This window comes from Schistocerca americana, chromosome 8 (genome assembly GCF_021461395.2).
Source record: "Schistocerca americana isolate TAMUIC-IGC-003095 chromosome 8, iqSchAmer2.1, whole genome shotgun sequence".
In the NCBI taxonomy this organism is placed as follows: Eukaryota; Metazoa; Arthropoda; class Insecta; order Orthoptera; family Acrididae; genus Schistocerca; species Schistocerca americana.
The window spans coordinates 416,970,533-416,990,177 of record NC_060126.1 but is presented as its reverse complement, the minus strand read 5'-3'; the positions used below and the strand labels follow the sequence as shown (position 1 = coordinate 416,990,177).

General features: G+C 43.5%; 1 protein-coding gene across 2 annotated transcripts in view; it reads right to left on the bottom strand.

Annotated features, from left to right (window-relative positions):
* The window catches only part of LOC124546032 (mitogen-activated protein kinase-binding protein 1), a 922,513-nt gene that overhangs the window by 426,566 nt on the left and 476,302 nt on the right, over positions 1-19,645 (bottom strand). For both annotated transcript variants that reach the window (XM_047125004.1, XM_047125005.1), the window contains exon 2: positions 19,423-19,537. In XM_047125004.1, the coding sequence (XP_046980960.1) occupies positions 19,423-19,506 (84 nt within the window). In that variant the 5' untranslated portion in view covers positions 19,507-19,537. The remainder of the gene's footprint in view (positions 1-19,422; positions 19,538-19,645) is intronic.

The window sequence follows — 19,645 nt, the reverse complement described above, 5'->3', positions numbered from 1 at the left end:
AACAGCTACCTATGGAGTCCCCGTTCCCCAGTCACGCTGGGCACGTAGTCCGCGACATACAGTTTTCAGCTCAGGCACAGATAATGCAAGGTAGTTAGCACACTGGACTCACATTCGGGAGGACGAGGGTTCAAACCTGTGTCGGCCATCCAGGTTTAGGTTTTCTATGCTTTCTCTAAATCGCTCCAGGCAGTTGCTGGGATGGACCCTCTGAAAGAGCACGCTGATTTCCTTCCCCAACCTTGACACAATCCGAGCTTGTGCTCCGTCTCTAACGACCGCGATGTTGATGGAACGTTAAACCCAAACCTCTTACCTTCCTTCCAACAGTTCGATCCTTGCGTGGTCAGGGGCTACCACCATGCAGGTACCTGACGACCCACTCTCCCCCCTCCCACAACGGGATGGCTGCCGTGATGGGTTTTGGGTGTGCTACCTTATTGAAGGGAAGGGTGCAAATATGGAAAGGCCCAAAGGTGGAGCATATACTGCACTGAGCGACCTCCCCTGCACGATATGCACTTGTGGAGAATTTTGAAAAGTGGCCTTCACCAATGCGGACCATATACTTATTCAATGAAAAGTTGTAGAAAACGCCGGAAGTAGAAACTAGAGCCCCAAATCGCAGACCTATGCAAGCAGGGTCTGCACCAAGAAAACCATCCGATGGAGAGGCAGAAAGGAAAGGGATAACGGAAGTATTTACTTGCAGCACGGAAAGGAAGAAATGTTGCAAGGGCTGGGGCTCCGTGGTAACCAAACACGTACTCACAGAACAAAACAATTGTAGCACCGTCGGGGGAAATGTGACAGGTGATCGAAACAGAAGCTATAGGAGAAGTGGCGGCTGACACACCTTATCGCCACATAATTGCCTCCTCAATGTGATAACAGGTCGTCTAAATAAATTTAACGCTACAGTATCATCGGTAGGACTCATATTTGTGACAGCCGCAGTTTTAGAACATTTTTTTCCATTAGTACTGGCGATACACGCATTTATAATTTTATGATTTATTTTCACTCCTCAGTCAGTAATGCGCATTTAGGTTTGTTAGGCTTGTGTGCATCGTATTCTGTCTTGTTTCATAAGTGTATCAATGTTGTTTGCCGAAAGTTTTGACGTAAGAAAAACAGCTTTACAGCGACCCAGTCCAATGACTAGTTTGGTTTTATACTTGCTATTCATGTCTGTCTGTGCTGACTCTTTGCGCAGCATAGCAAATGCGTATGAAAAGGATTGTGTGCCATGTTTGTAAAAGGAACTTTTAGACGACTCTAAATGATTTTTCAGCGTGAGATATATTCACAGTGTACTACTGTACGATTTCTCAAGGTCATGGAGATCGACATTTTGAACAGCTGTTGTAAAGAAACAGTTTACAGTCTTCTGCTCTTTGTGTAGTGAGGCGCGGTTACTGTGAACAGGCAGGGAGAGATTTAACCTTCTTATTAGCGGCCAAGACCATGGATCAATGAAAATATACTGTTTAGTAACAAAGTAAGCTTTCCGCATTACACGTATTTGCATTGGAGTGAATTATTGTCACGAGTGAAGTATCCCAGGTCAAACGGCTTAAAATATGGGGCTTTGTTCAGTCTGCTACCGCCCGAAGTGATTTACTGCAGATAAATTTTACAGAAACTCTGAATTTATATACAATGCACTTCGAATATTTAGGAAACTAATGGTCACAGAGCCACAGACCGCTGGGGAAACATGTTGGGTAGAAAGCATTTATGATCTTCAGATTCGCATGAGTCCCAAACGAGATGATATTCTATATTTGCATCTAACAGCCTCGAAAGTGGGCACTAATAACAACAACAGTAATAATAATGTTACAATATTGTTAATAAAATCGTGAGCTCATTAAAGGTGTGGGTGACGGAAAGATATATTTAGTGGGAAGGGGGGGAGAGGGTAACAAAAACCCCCCGCTCGGAACTGAACTATGGATCTATGCCTTTGATCTTCAGTCGTACAGTTGAATACTGGCCGTTTTAACCTCTTCAGATCCTCTACCCTCTAAACTTAATTTTACTAAAAAAAATTTGAGTTTCATTTGATGTTATGGTCAACATTAGTAAGGAAACATGGTTCTTTAAAAATTTTTTTGATTGGTATTTTGAGAATCTGATGTGTCATATATGACACACTGGTACTGAAGGCAGACAATTATGGAATGAATGTATATGACTCCATATGTTATAATATAAATTTATTGGGCAAGTTAAATAAAGAAACAAATTTCATTGTATAATATCAAAGTGTTAATATTTGTAAATTACATTATTTTAACATCCACTGATTTTTCTTGGTGAGTTCAGTTCATGTGAAAATCTCGAAAACAATTTCTGCCCTTCACGAGGCACAAATGAATCTTGCACTCTGTGCAGAAAACTCGTGCTCTTACACTTTTACATCCTGGTCGCCTACAACGATGAGTCTTTTCATCGTTGGTGACCTCTGGCATGTGAATAGCACTGCTCTTTCGTTTAGCATCACTCGGAATTGGTGCTGGAATACTTTTTTCTTTTCAAGGAGCTGGAGGCGATATCTACTTCTTTATCTCCATCTGTAGATTCGTCATTAATATCAGATATATCATTTCCTGAATGGATAAGCCACTCTGATACATCAATTTTAAATTGTAGGTAGTCCATCGTATTCTTCCTTCTTTTCTTCAGTGCATTACAGTCTCTCCTGTACTCTATCCAAGCTGTAGCACAAGAAAAATCAAAGAGATGCAGGATCATTCGCACTGTCCACTTTCTTGATCTTGCACTTTGTCTGTAAACAGCAATGATACGATCCAGCATGTCGACCCCACCCATATTTTCATTATATTTTTCGATAGCAAGAGGCCTGCTGATATTTACGTATTGTTTGTCTTGCTTTGATCAACGCCTGCACCGTCCCAGAGGCAATTTTCCTTCTGCGGATGAGGCAACAATTACAGATTTGTTGTCATACCATTTAATAATGGCAATTTGTCCATCACCACGAACAGACTGATCAGCTGCACCCCGACCTGCCATTTTCATTTCTGTATCCGACTGAAGATCGCTCGCTCTTGGAACTTTACAAGACTGTATTGTCCCTGTAGCCTGACAGCCTCTGTCTGAGTGTAGACAGTCTAGGAGCTCAACCGACGTAAAGTATCGGTCCATATAAATTATAGACCCTTCAGGTAGCGTAATTGCCAGTCTCATTACTACCTTTCCGCCAATGTTCAAGTAATCATAGCCTTCCAGTATACTGTCACCTTTCCCTTCATACATGAAAAAGTCAAGTGGTAATCCATCTGGAGATGTGGAAACGAAATTCTTGAGGCCACACGGATTAGGCTTTCCACGAATGTATTGCCGCATCGTTGTCTTGCCCCAGAAAGGAATCATCTGTTCATCGATGGACACCTTCTGTGACCTAGGATTTTGTAAACAGCCTGCTCTGACGGTGTTTAGCAAAGGACGAATTTTCCAATATTTATCTTTTGCTCTCACATCACTAGACACATCATTGTCTGTAACTAGTTTCAGTGCACTTCTGATTGCAAAAAACCGCTTCCTTGACATTTTCCCTGCTACATCAGTCACTCTCGTCCCGAAAGCCCAATACATATTTAATCTGGGGTAGCCAAGGCATGACATCTTGATTGAGATGCCAAAAAATGTCATAATCTCTTCAGGAGTTGTATTTAGTGATTTCACTGTGCGTGAAAAAGATGACTGATTGCTACAGGATGACAACAGCTCAAAAACACTGTAAGGAATATATTTAAGAAAATATTCTCTTGTCTCACAATGTTTCCCTTGCCAAACAGTTTCTTCAAATGCTGGTGCAGGTGGTAACGGCTCAAAGACGTCTGTATGGCGCCAAGGGGGAACATTTCTGGATTTCTGTCTGCCAAACTGATCAGTCACAGTATCTGAGACAACTTCACACGAATCGTCATCACTTTCCACTTCTGGTGCTAAAACAGTATCTTCATTGCATTCTTCATCACTGGATAAACATTCAAGTTCTGAGATGTCTCCATCGAACTCCAGAGGTCTGTCCAACTCTTCAAGGATCTGTGCATCTGACACTGAAGAAGTCAAGGAAGGTTTAATTACTTTAAATGAAACAAAAACCTGTAATTATAATTACAGTATCAAACAATTAATGCAACGTTTGTAAAATAAGTCTAAGGATAACGATTGACTATTGCTCAATAATTTTTAGGACATGTTTTCTAGTGTACACAGAAATACACATTCAGTTCCAGTGTGTCCTATCTGACACACGTGTACAAAGCCTTTTGTAGTACAGTGAAAAATATTATTTCGTTGTTTTAAAATGCTCACATACCGAGCAGTAGTGTTTGCCTCAAACATTATGCACGTTAAAGTAATACAAAATGTAAATAACTTTACATAAATAGGTACTTACAATATCTCGACATCATTTTGTCCGCCTTTTCACGCATGCACTCAGAAAACAAAGCTTACACTCGTCACTTTACGCGCCAGACCACTGAAACTCGCGAGAATCCATGCTGACATCTCGAGGACGTCTGGGAAACTACTTACACATGTGTCTCTGGCGTTACATTGGAGCTGTGGCTAAACAAAGTTCACCAATTTGGTGTGTCGTATACGACACGCGGGATCTGAGGAGGTTAACGAGAACAACACAAGCCACTCGTATCGCAGAAGCGACGGCGCCTGTGGTGCAGGCATCCCGCACATATCCAGGCGGTCGCAGGCTGCGGCCTTGGGCCCGCAGTGGGCGGCGCAGGTACCCGCGCTACGTCACTGGGTGACGCCTGTGCCATTACGAGAGCCAGCTGTTTACTCGCTGCTGGCTGCCTTGATGTCACTGGCTCTACAATTCGATGTCAGAAGTACGAGACAGAGAAAATGGAAATTCCTGATAAAACTGATTACATATTCTCTGGAACGACGGTTTCAGATTATTACCTTAAAGTTAATGGCGGACAGTACCTAGGCCGTACTACATTTAATGACATTTAAAAATCTGGATCATTTCCAGGATGTAATAGTTTTCACTACTAGCACCGAGCGAAATGAAGTATTGCAAGACACAGGACTTGTATTTAGAAGGAGTTGGGTTCAAATCGCCGTCAGACTATACAGATTTAGGTCTTGCATTGCTTCTCTAAATCGCTAAGGTAAATGGCACAGTGGTTCCTTCGACTGACCATACCATATTTCTTTCCGCAACTCTGTCCATTCCGTGTCAGAGCCTCGTCGTTGCTGGGGCGTTAAAGCCTCATCTTCCTCCCTGTCTTTTCTTAAAGGTATTCGCACGTATTTGCGGATTATTCTAAAGAGTGGAGAAAAACTACACGATCTACATCTAAATCCATACTCCGCAAGCCACCTGACGGTGTGTGGCAGAGGGTACCTTGAGTACCTCTATCGGTTCTCCCTTCTATACCAGTCCCGTATTGCTCGTGGAAAGAAGGATTGTCGGTATGCCTCTGTGTGGGCTCTAATGTCTCTGATATTATCCTCATGGTCTCTTCGCGAGATATACGTAGGAGGCAGCAATATACTGCTTGACTCCTCGGTGAAGGTATGTTCTCGAAACTTCAACAAAAGCCCGTACCGAGCTACTGAGCGTCTCTCCTGCAGAGTCTTCCACTGGAGTTTATCTATCATCTCCGTAACGCTTTCGCGATTACTAAATGATCCTATAACGAAGCGCGCTGCTCTCCTTTGGATAAGATCGTATCGGGGAAGTGTTTCTCACTCATAAATCGCATCTCAATGTTATCTGTTTCTGAATCTGACAGTCCCCTATCGAGACTGTGCTTTAGCCTTCAGCGAAATTGCTGCTCGCATCGTTTGGCATCCCATTTATGTGATGCGAATATGGAATCGATGGCTTGATGGAAGCCATACTCAACGACATGCAGGATCTCAGCATCCCACGTGTCTAGCGCCTGAGAGGACAGACATTGCTCGCTCGGCCGTGCACTACCGTACAGCTGCCTCATGTGTATTGAGTCAGGAAATGGGCTAATTTATAGCGAAACATACATCTACACGGTCAGTGCCTTGACGTCTGGATCACGCCGGTCTGTCAGCACAGCGACTCACAACAGTAACAACACATCAACTTTTCAGACGAATATCAATTCTGTGCACTACAGATTATTTGAAGGTCAAGCTCCACGCACAATGCACGTTACCAGACAATATTAGTCATCGTGATACGGGATCAGTAGCTGTCGTGATGGTATGGGATGCCACTGGCTGCACAAGACGAGTTTTTCTCGATCGCATAGCTGGTAAAATGGACAGCAGGTGTTCGATTTCTGATGCGTTGAAGCCGGTGGCTGCGTCCTTTCTTCGATTCCTGCGTCCTTTCTTCGAGGAATCTGAGACGTTATCTTTCAACAAGGTAACGCAAGACCACATGTCGCTCATGATGTCCTGATCTAGTGCAATACAGAGGTTGTTAGACAGTTACGGTTGATGAACTTTGGCATATACCTAAAGCGTGGAATGACGCATCAATATTTGTCAAACGTCATTTCAATCTGGTTAGGGCTATAATTTTCGCAAAAGTAGCAGCTCTATTTAGTACATTTCGGCCCCTGTATACCTCACGTTTAATCACATAGTGATCCTATTATACCGTTCTCGCACAATAAGCAAAATTTCGTTATTTGTTATTCTAATGGCCAGCAATCGAGATTTCTTTACGCAAGAGTAGATGGCTCTGAGCACTATGGGACTTAACATCTGAGGTCATCAGTCCTCTAGAACTTACAACAACTTAAACCTAACTAAGGACATCACACACATCCATGCCCGAATCAGGATTCGAACCTGCGATCGCAGCGGTATCGCGGCTCCAGACTGTAGCGCCTAGAACCGCACGGCCACTCCGGCCGGCTACGCTAGGGTACTTCCCGACGAACTCGTTAACAAGATGCGGCCATCAGCTGGCGGCGTCGCAGCTGCGGTTTCTCACGGTCGGCGCTCTGCCGACTATCGCCTCGATGTGGGGCAGGGGCGGCGCGGTGCAGCGGGTCAAACACGGAGAGAGCGCGGCCCCACTTCCAAAACACGACGCTACAGGCGGTCTACCTCACTGTTTACCTCCATCACTCCGTTAGTAAAGCTCTCTCTCTTGAACGCCTATCCACTTGCTCTGTCACAGCCCACAAGAAATACTCAGCGCCTAACAGCAACGACAGTCTGCGTCCGTAATGAACCACCTGCTCTCAACAGACGCCCGAGCACGGTGAATAGCGGCTCCCACCTGTTTTAGGGTGGGGATTTATAGTTGTCTTCAAATTAGATGACATTTGACAGCGAGCTGTCTGGACTACTTCCGCCATCAACACGCCATGTGATACCGTTGGCTGTCACTGCGTTGCCATTTCCAAAGGGCAATGCCTTGTGCCTGTCACTTCTCAAGTAGGACACTTTTCGGGTTTGAACGTTCGGCTATTTCAAAGGAAAAAACTTAGCTCAAGCAGTAATTAAAATTACAGATAGTTTTGACTTGCTCAGGGAACTCTAGAGACCTATACCGCATGTGAATTTAGGTTTCACCGGGTGATTTTTGGAGGAGTTCTTTAAAATTATTTGGAGAGCGGAGGCCTATGGCGGCTCCCTGCCTTGTTCATTTCCGAAGACGCGTGATTCGTTGTAGCGATTACAAGCGTCTGCTGGAATTTCTGAAAAAAATGTAAATATGACGAGGCTAACGCAGTGCGGACAGACTTCTAGTCCGCCGCCTTGGAAGGTTGCTCTAACGCCGGTGCTCGACGGCTGGCTTTCTGGCATGGTACTGAACAGCATCTTAAAACTTTGATTCTCAACTTCTGGAAAACTTTTGGGAAGTGCATCGTACTAGAGCAGTGTTCGTTACATCTATATATATATATATCTATATCATGTATAATTTAAAGTCTTCTGCTATGTTTTTCTGTCTGTATGTGGACTTCAGTCTCTGGAACTACTGTAGGGATTTAGAATTTTTGATAACGTTTTCACTAACTGATAGATTGAGTCACGAGTAAGATGTCTGCATATAATTTATTACGGCTACGCCAGACAAGTCATCCAGCTGTAGATACTAATAAAGATATTGCATCTACTTATCACCGACTTCCCTCAAATTTATGTTTTATGCCGGGCTTGGCCAGAAATTAAAGTGACAGATGGCCAAGAAGATAGAAAAAAATAGCATACCTGGCTCGGATAGGTTGATCCAAAAAGTCATTTTCTTAACGTAATTTCCAGGCGGCGGTTGCACTGTGGTATGAGTACATGACGGTAATCTGAAGGTCGTGGGGTTGAGTCCCTATGTGGAACCATTTTTTTCATTTGCAATTTTTGCGTTGCTTACACTCCATATAAACTGAAATAATGCTAACTGTATCGTATTTATTAAAATTTTCGTAATAGGCATGAAAAGGAAGGGCAAAGGAAACTTTCGAATAGAAAATATCTGTCCAAGAAGGAATTGTAATTCAACATAAAAGGCATTCGGTACGTGTGGTTTGCTCCCAAACTGTTCAATGAAAGAGAACCTTTAATGAATGTAAACCAAATTTGTTTTTCTATACAAACTTTAAAACAACCACGTGATAGTGAACACCCTGCGTTTATAACGTGTGCAAGATGCCGAAACAATTACTCTATCTCCTGTTTCTACGATGAATACCATCCCAGCACGTGTAAACCATCAACTGTAAAATACTAAAAGTATATAATTTTGTATGCGAGGGTCATTCCGTAAGTCTGGTAAGTATGGTATATCGTGCGCACGTGTGGCATCACCATAATCACAGTAAATACATTCGAAAACCCGTGACAACCATTACCGAAATCTTTCCAATTTTGCTGCCGCCATTTGAGTGTAATAATTTTTATTACAATGTCCAGAAATGAAAGTTTGCAAATATTTAGGTATTTTAGAGATGTTCTCACTTTTACTAATGACATATCTGGCCTATATAACCAGAAATGCTTTATCGACAAGGGCTTGTATTTCATACCAGTCTGATGTCTTTTGAGATACAAATAAGTTTTTGTAATTCAAAATGGGTAAGGTCGAAATCTGGATCGTGTAACAGTAAAATAAAGATTATTGCAGTCAAACGGAGGTAGCATCATTCAAAAAATCTGTAATAACTCCAGCCAAAATAAAGATTCTCAGCTATCGAAATCAACCGACAGACTGCAACCACAAGCGAGAGTGGCTCGGGACCAGCGCTTGGAACATTCAGTGCTACACGATGGATCCTCCCCCCCCACCACCACCACCACTCTACTCACCACATCCCAGTCCATGCGACTTCGACCTCATTCCACGACTGTGGAAACCACTGTGTTCAAATGGCTCTGAGCACTATGCGACTTAACTTCTGAGGTCATCAGTCGCCTAGAACTTAGAACTAATTAAACCTAACTAACCTAAGGACATCACACACATCCATGCCCGAGGCAGGATTCGAACCTGCGACCGTAGCGGTCACTCGGTTCCAGACTGTAGCGCCTAGAACCGCACGGACACTCCGGCCGGCGAAACCACTGTGTGGGAGGCGCTTTGCAAACAGGGCGAATGTCCTTACGGCATTTCGGCGGCAGGAGGCACACGTTGATGGGCAATACCAAAGGCATTCAACGCTTTCCCCATCGTTGACAACACTGTGTATAAGTACTAGGAGTGTATCTTGAACCACAGTAGTTTATTATGATTCACTTTTGTTCCATTTGTACTCGTGCACAATATGTAAAAGTTGAAAATAAAAAAAATAAACAAAAAAGTTTCCTCGCAGAGATTCTACCCCAGGGCTCCAGGTTTACCGTTCTGTACTTCTTCCTGCGCCAACCGCTGTCTGGAACCTAAGCTAACGAAAATGGCACATGCTTCTCCCGACCCGCGCCAAAAAATTCTATATTTTCTAAACTCTCGGCCATCTGGAGCTCCCAATTCTGTCACTTTCATTTCTAGCCAAGCCCTGCGCAAACTACTAATTTAGATGAGTAGGCGAGGTCCCATTATTAGCTGTAAAAAGAGCTGCCGCCTCTGCAGCAGGTATAGCCCTAACCGGACTGGGCATCAGATTGAAATGACGTTTGACAATATGGATACGTCACTGCACGCTTCAGGTCTGTGCCAGAGTTCATCATCACGCTCACCGCCTAACAACAGCGACAGTCTGCATCCGTAATGAACCACCTGCTCGGAGTGCGGTGAATAGCGGCTCCCACCTGTTTAAAGATGGGGGATTTATAAATGTCTTCAAATTAGCTGGCATCTGACAGCGAGCCGTCTGGACGAAGCAATGGGGGCCACTAATCAAAGTACGCACTGTAACTGTGTGAAAGACGAACAAAATGAGTAAAATCCGTTAGGTGTCTGCTTTCCTTGTCAGTAAAAGCTCCCCACGCTCCTCTCTCAAACACACAGACTAAACAAAGAAAAATAAACAAACTGGCAGAAAGCAAACAGAAAACACATATACACACACACACAGCGCGCTAAGAACTTAGGCGCAGTCCTACGACATAGCTGGTTACACGACAGAGGGAGAAAGACGGCGTTGCATCAGTAGAACCACGCGGCTCGTTCAAAGTGTGTGGACACGTGCCACAGCTGCTCCAGCGGTGCGGTGCCGTACCACAAAGGCTCAACTCTCGCAACCTCAGCGCCCGCCTTGGCGCTGTTCAAACCTCGTAGCGGCTCTCACTCTCTCTGTCTGTCAACAGCAGTAAAATACAGCCACTTTATGGGTACACCCACTTAGTAACCTACACTGAAAAATTACGCTTACGACACTGCAATACTAACCCTTGGCAAAACGGTGTCTCGGAGCGACGCGGCCCTATGGGATTCGCGCATAGGATTGCCTCTGTGCGACGGATATGGCTGGATTTCACGTTTTCCGTCGCGGTTGGAGCAGATTTCCACCTTGGCTCCTCCGGATACCCAGGCTTATTTTAGATTTGACTAATTTTAAGAAAGATAGTACACCAGATTTTACATTCCAATCTCAGTTTTTTAACATTTTAGATGCGCATCACGGTTTACCGTCGTTTACACTGATGGCTCCAAACAGGAGAATCCTTGGCTGTTCTGTAGTGTTCCCTGATCATGTTACCCGGATTCGCCTCCCTGATGAATATACCGTTTTTGCAGCGGAGCTCCACGCTATCCTGACGGCACCGGAGCAGATGAATCGTGTTCGGGGCAATCGATTTCTCCTCTGCTCCGATTCTCTTAGTGCCTTACAATCATTTCAGAATCCGTACCCAACTGAGGAGATGGTCCAGCTGATATATGAACAACGGCGGGGTAAGGAGGTGTTCTGCTGGGTGCCTGGTCATGTAGGAATATGGGGCAATGAACAGGCCGATCGGGCTGCCAAGGAGACCTGCAGAGAGCAGGATGTGGTCCAGTGTCCTATTCCCCTGCAGTGTGTCATCTCTGCACTCCACAAGAATGCATGGAGTTGTGGGAGGAAGAATGGCTGGCGGTGACGGCCAATAAACTGCGGTTGTTGAAGTCAACAACTCGGCCGTGGCGTACCTCCTGCCGGGTGCTCAGGCGGGAAGAAGTGACCCTCACGCGTCTTCGGATTGGGCACTGTCCCCTCACACATAGCTTTCTATTACGGCGGGAGGATCCCCCGATTTGTGATGCTTGTGGTGTGCGAATCTGTGTCTGGCGCATTTTAAAAGACTGCATTTTATACCGTGATGCAAGGGCAGAAGCACAAGTTGATGGGGATCTCTGCCCTGTGTTTTAGCTAATGATAAGACGTGTGTGTTTATGGTTTTAAAGTTTTATGTGTGTCTGGACTCTGGATTAAACTTTTAGGCTGGAGGTTTTAGTGTATTGCACAGTGGCTGGCTCCTCCCCTTCTCCTTGGGTCAGCCAGCCACTACCATCTGCTATATTGCTTTAGCTCCCTCTACCATTTTCTTCCTGAGTTGTCCATGTTTTACTGCTGACGGCATGCTTCGTCCCACGCTTCGGTGTGGGTAGGCGCACAGTTTTCCAAGCTTGTTTCCTGTGTCTTACGTTCTGTTTAATCTTATTGTTCTGAGTCTTTTCTTGACACGCGTCTCAATCTGTTACTGAGCGGGCGCTGAAGACCTTGCCGTCGTGCGCCCTTAAAACCCTCTCCATCCATCCATCCACCCACCATATACCAAGTACCAAACACATTTTAAATTAGTACCACACCCTTGCAGTTGAATAATTTCCTTGGCAAAAGCAGATTTAATGTCTCGTCGACGAAGTGTTTATTACAGACGAAGCGCACATATGAAATGAGTAGCGGATTCTTCAAAGGAACCGCTCCAAGAAAAACGCGGAAAGCTTTTATATGGTTGGCGGGGTGGAGAATTCACCTCCGCTTCCCTCGATGTGAGACAAATGCCACACGACTCTGGTTCCCTAAAATGCTACTTGTCTTTACAGATGTCCATATTTGGATGTCAGTACCCCACTGCGAGTTATCCATTACTCCACTGCGAGTTATCATCAAATCAGTATTTTCCTTGAGATTCAAAATACCGAGATTAATTTCATTTACACAAGTTTCTCAACATCATAGCGGGAGCACTGCATAATCTTTAGTAACAAAGATGGTTGTTCACAGAATATGTCATGTAAATACCAAACGGGATCACGGAGCAGATTTTGGAAGTATTTCTGGTTAAGCCGCATCTCTAGGTAGTCCTGAAGTATCTATGAAGTGTGTGGCGTCCCCGACGTCGAGTCGCTACGGATGACACCTTACGAGTAGGGCACGTAGTAAACGTCACACATGTAAAATGTATCACTTTAAATATACTTGTCCATGTTCGTCAGTGAGAATATACCCGAGGGCCATACCTCACACGACCACCAAATGAGGTTACTCAGTTGTTATAAATCACACACACACACACACACACACACACACACACACACACACTGGGGAGTACTATTCATTCATTTCCCCGTCTCATCAGTCCTTCCCCTACAAACTCCATGTGAATCCTGGCATAGTTTCTTTCAGAACACGACAGTTGGTCTGCCCCCATCCATCTTCGATTGACGCAGTGCTGGAAAGCTGGGGATCTAGGGCCAAGACACCATGTGTGGGCTCTTCTATTATATCAAAAAAACTACAACTTACCTTCCCGTTCTTACCATTTTCTTTTCGTTGTAATTATGTAACATATGAACAGATTAAAACTGTGTGCCGGACCGAGACTCGAACTCGGTATCATTGCCTTTGCGGGTAAGTTTTTCAACGAAACTGCCTGAGAAAAATGTGTTGCAACACTTACTGAACGGCTCTCGTAAAACAAATTGTTCAAATGGCTCTAAGCACTATGAGACTTAACATTTGAGGTCATCAGTCCCCTACACTTAGAACTACTAAAACCTAACTAACCTAAGGACATCACAAACATCCATGCCCGAGGCAGGATTCGAACCTGCGACCGTAGCACCAGCTTGGTTCCGGACTGAAGCGCCTAGAAACGCTCTGCCACAGCGGCCGTCCTCGTAAAACAACCACTGTTGTAAACAACACCAGAGGCTCCACTGAGCAACAAACAATGAATTTTGAGGATGATGAGACAATAGGGTATTTGTCTGTTGCCAACAGCGTGTCCCACGAGTTCATAGAATTTTTTTCTCTCTACACATACGTATAAATTTCCGTATTACATGCAACTCTACTGGGGGATAGGTATTCTCTTTGCAATTCAGTTACAAAAGATAGTGAGCCAACAAACCTATTATTATGTAACGGGGCACAGGACGCAATGTGTTGTCCTTTAGCAAACAGTCTTCAACAAATTTCTTTTTTCTTTTCGGAAAACTTAGGATTTATCCAGTAGGTGTTACAAGTTGAAAGTCTGGTTGTGAGCAGAGAAAACTGTTCGGCAGACTGACAGTAATATATATGTGTAAGTATTCTTATTATCTGTAAACCCTGTAGATAACAGGGTAAACCAAAGATCTTCATGGCTACGTATTTCACTCGACCGTTCACAGCAACGACAGTTTTTTCATGTTGCCCCACCTCTGGTCGTGGGAGAACCTCACAGAATATCCCAAAACGCTTATCTACTCATCCACAGGGCTTTCCTATCTATCTCGATTTCCATAACGAATTGTATTATGTCCGAAACGTTTGATTGACCTTCCTGGCGCCTAACAGCTCTTACATTAGAGTTAAAGCTAAATCTTAACACTAAATTATAATTTGGCTCAACATTAGATCGATGAAGGCAACATGGTACTTGGTTTACATACTGCTGCCACATTCTGTTGGAAAATGTTTCAGTGCAACATGCACTGCTAGGCATCTGCAAGGAAAAAAAGAATAGCCTTTTTTCTTTTTGGTAAGTGTTGCTGCCTTTTGCACTTTCGAGGAGGGAAGATTGGAGAAACTGTAATTACAAGAACTAGTGGTACTGCTAAGCAATTCTCCCTACATTCAGCATGCTGAATGATGAGCGCAGCTGCATTACAGGAGGCGCCTACCAATACATGCAACACGCGAAGCAAGGACGTATACCGTGATGCATCCACGGAAGGCGCTAGCTACGAAACTTCCGCAAATACTATGAATTAACTCTATTTACGACCACCGCTTTGATGCTATATTATGCCTTTATGGCAATTTTCTGGAATTAACGTAGTCTTGGCAGTAGTTTTAGCGAAAGTAAATACTTCGTAGAAACAGACATGAAATCTTGCCACTATATAAGTACTGTAAGCGCTGCTTCGAAATAATATCAACCAAATTTACATGGTTTCGTTAAAAAAACCGTAGAAAAGAAATTAGTCTGAGATATACTTATCTGCTACTGATCTGCAGTTTCTCGAAACACCCACGGTAGGAATGTCGGGTGAATTCCGAAGAAGTGCATAAGAATGCCAGCACAGATTAGTACAAAACGGCAAAGCAGGAGACTTTAACATAATCTGGGGCCACGGAATCTCAGAATATTTCACTGTAAACAGCCACAACCTAATTCATGTCAGTTCACGTTTCGTATCCAAGGAACTAGTTCCTTGGTGAATTATGGATGTAATCTGCAAGCGGAATGCAATTTTTGACAGGCAGTCATTTTGCAGTACTTAGTGCCATTGCAAACCAGAGGTTAGGGGAAAGTGGGCTGCAGTTTCCGGCTTCAATTGTGAGAACTTTCGCTTGAAGAAAGGTAAGGTTCCCGCTTGATCGCGACGCGACGTGAACAGACTTCCCACGGCGTGGCGGTAGACAAGCCGTGAGAACAGGCGGGGCAGCCTTGCAGGAAGTAAACAGCCAACGGCAGCGGAAGCTTGCGAGCAAGGACGAACACGCGCTTGCATTGCGGTCGGAATGTACAAGCAGTGCCTACCCAAACACCAACACTCCTTGTCCTTTAAAGAACCACCAGTAGGGGTGAAAGATTTTCTCATCGTGGTAGTTATTGATGAAATGAATTGCTACGAATATGCCTCAAAACGCAACCGTGTATTTATACCCATGTGGGTTGTTCTTTAAGCCGACCGATTCGAATCCGAAACTCTTCATGTTGGAGTACTGGTCCAACACAGTTTCTAATAATGCAATACTCCTCCAATATGTTCTCATCTCTTGCTCTTCAGACTTATATTCCCAAGTAGGCTCATGTGAACACAAAGATGTCTACTCTGGAAATGAGGGTTTCGCTACTAGATTTCGTCTCCTAGAATCGATTTTTGCGCCACGTGAACACTCCACAGCATTTGAATCACGACTCAGTTCTCACAGCGATACTTGATTTTTAAAATGTTGGTTAATTTTGGAGAAGTCATTTTCATGTCGAATGAAGAAATAGTAGCACTGGATTGACCAGGAGATTCATTTTCTCTATTTAACCCATTATTTTATTAGATAAAAGAACTATATAAATACGATATATTTGCTGCATTTCCAGAATCTACCTGCTTGACGACAATGATATATCGAGTGAAGAAGGCTAATTCGTGAACTGCTATTACCCACTTCCGCTTTTAGCGGCGGAGGCGATCTTACACAATGAATGGCTGCCGACAAGACAATCAGTGATTATGTGTTAAAGAATAAGAATATGTCTTTACTGACTGTGAAGTTTTCTAGCCATCCCAAGTATCATCCCCCCCCCCCCCCACACACACACACACACACACACACAAGGCGTATGATCAAGGTAGGTGTAATATAAAAAATAGAAAAAACAGTTCCGCGCACATAACTTGCGTGTGCGATTTTTTAAAGATAGTTTCATGAACAATCTTGTTCTCTACCTTCTCTTCTTTCCCCTCCAAGATTTCACTGATATGTATGAGGAAACAGTATTCTGTTTATTAAAAAAAATATGAAGCTATTAATAATCTCACTTTACTGTGCTCAGAAAATCTGAACATTTTCTAAATTAATTCGTTCACTGCGAATTTCCGTGACATCAGCAGTATTAGGTGTAGGTCTACTAAACAATGATGACCACATGGAAGTTTGGGTCAGTCCGGGGAGCATGCACGGATGGCCGAAGTGGTTAAAGCAATCACTCGCGATAAGCGGGAAATTCGGCTTCGAGTCCCGCTCCGGCACAAATTTTCATGGGTCGTTACTAGGATGTAGGTCTGTACCTAATACAGCTGATGTCACGGAAATCCGCAGTCAGTGAATTAATTTCGAAAATATTTACTGCGGCAGGGGATCACCAACAGTATGTTCTTTCAGGGATGTATGGAAAAATCTGAACAGCTGATCTTACATACACCATTCGTCTAAAAGAACTGATGCCCATAAAAACCAATGTCTGAAAGAGCTAACAAAACCGAGTCAGGCTTAACACGCAATAATGATATCAAAAAACTGTCTGCGAAACTTGGTTTTGGTCTTCTTAAAGTTGCGTCGTATGTAAACACAGTGACTTTTAGCAAAATCAATGAATCGGCGCGAAGAGTTCCGTTAGACAATTAAGTTGCTTATTATTTATGTCATATGGCGATTACAGTTCTTACAGTGCGCGGTACAATTGTATGTTTGATAGTCTGGTTCCCGCACCAGAGGTGCACGAAGTTTCCCTCTAGAAAGCAGAAAATCAACACGTGGTCCGTGTGCAGTTCTCAGGTTACGGTGGGGAGCGGGTAGAACGCTCGATGACGTCAGATAGCGAGCCGACGCTGTAAAGGCCTGAACAGCAGTTCTTGGTTCTGCGGTGTACAGTTGCGTTCTTCAGAGATCAGACAAACAATAGAGTCGGACGCATTGCTATCGATTTTATACTGGAAGGATATATATTTCTGAAAGTCGATTTATTCAATGTAAGGAAAGGTCCAAGTACTCTAGTGAAACAGAAAAAGTTGTTTGGAGAGTTTAATACATTGTGTGAGAGTTTACGATCATATCCTGATGAATTCCACGAATGTAAGAGAATGTCTATGCCCACATTTGATTACGTTTTGAAAAAGATCCATGCACGCTTCGGAGTACCCTGCACCAATTTCCATTGAACTATATCGCCAGAGGAAGCCTTTGACGGTAAGTGAAGGTGAATTGTTTTGCTTTTAAAAATTTTATTTAATAGAGTTCCCCAAATTCTGTTCTGCTGCTACGATGACCTCCGTGGTAAATTAAGCCCTGCTGAAGCACAGTGTTACACGGTCTGTCTGGACAGCGAAGAGAAGAGTCAAGTATCTACTTATCGTTACAAACTTCTTTAAGGATAACGCTCCAAATGGTTCAAATGGCTCTGAGCACTATGGGACTTAACTGCTGCGGTCATCAGTCCCCTAGAACTTAAAACTACTTAAACCTAACTAACCTAAGGACATCACACACATCCATGCCCAAGGCAGGATTCGAACCTGCGACCGTAGCGGCCGCGCGGTTCCAGACTGTAGCGCCTTTAACCGCTTGGCCACCACGGCCGGCATATAACGCTCCACCTGCGTTACTGTTCAATTGGCATATGAAACGGTTCTCTTTCTCTCTCTCTCTCTCTCTCTCTCTCTCTCTCTCTCTCTCTCTCTCTCTCTCTCTCTACATAGGTTTTTTCGGCATGTCTCAGTCAACTAACGACAAGTAGACGCTGTGTCGTGGATCACCTGATAACGCTAATAATAGTTTGTACGATGCATTGCATATTGTACTGCAATAAGTTGTCGTGAATGGCTTATTACTGCACCGTACTCGCAATGTGAACGCAGTGCGACCTTGTAGGTGTCATGTACAAAACGCGCTGTTATTCCTATTTCAGTGTGTGGCAGGACTTCTAGCAAGTCATCCATGTAACAGTTTGTCATAGCATGTGTTCCTACTGTAATTAAGGGGGCTAGGACGTCAAACGGGCCGACTTGGAGCAGGAGAGGTACCACAGGACATTTAATTTTCTACTGTCTATACTTCTACAAATAAATTCATAACACTTTGTCAGCATGAGCAGGAAGGATTCAGGACTCACACTCATAGCAGTGGAAGTGCAAAAACATAACAAAATATTTTTTTTTTTTAGATATGAAATTTCATCATTTTTTCACTTACTGTTGGCTCCATTTATTTCTGAAGGTACAGTTTTCTTCACAAGTAAGAGAGATTCTTCGATGAATTTTGCACAGCATACGAACCATACTTACAGGTGTATGAAACTCTAGAATTTTCCAAATCCATTAAAAACTGTGGTAAAAATTGAGATAATTAACTACAAAATTTGATTTTTTTCTAAACATGAAGTTTAAAACGTAACAGCTCATTCATTTTCTCATAAATTAAACAGATTCTAGAGTTTCAAACACCTGTAAGTATGGTTTGTATGCTGTGCAAAATTCATCGAACAGTCTCTCTTACTTATGAAGAAAAGTGTACCTATAGCAACAAATGCAGCCATTAGTAAGTGAAAGAATGATGAAATTTCGCATGTTAAACAAATTATTTTGTTATGTTTTTGAACTTCCGCTGCTACGAGTGTGAATCCTGAAACCTTCCTGGTCATGCTGACAAAGTTTTATGAATTTACTTGTAAAAGTATAGACAGTGGAAATTAAAATGTCCTGTGGTGCCTCTCCAGCTCCAAGTCGGTCCGCTTGACGTCCTACCCCCCTTAATCAAGATAGCCAATGAAAGAGCTTTCCACTTTGCTTTTTTTTTTCTTTTTTGCTTTTATCAGGAAAGAGCACCATTCACCACAGTACTGGAGTCTGGGTCTCGTCAAACAGAAATGAGGACAATCTGTGGTACCAGATATCTGACAAGAGAGGCAGACTCAAAGAAATTGGTTACCAAGACGTTGCTTGGCTAAGTAAGGAATATGCGACAAAAAATGAAAAAATATATAAATCTGTTCTCCATCGTGTGCCATCGTATGAATCCCGGTAAATGCGAGAAAGATGACGTGTTTTCAGTTGGTGGTTTTTACAGTACTCACCCGCTCACTAATGCGCGTCTCGTCGCTTTTGCCTCGCTTCAATGTCGGCGCACGGATCACCTTGCTTCCAGCGGGTGCGCTCATATTTCACCGAAGCGTTGTCTACCATCTATGCCTGCAACACAAGAAACCGCACACTGCTTAGAAAGACGTCAGATAAATCACCTCAGCTTAAACACCACACCACAGTCAGCAGAACGCTTCTACGGAACCTGCACATAAT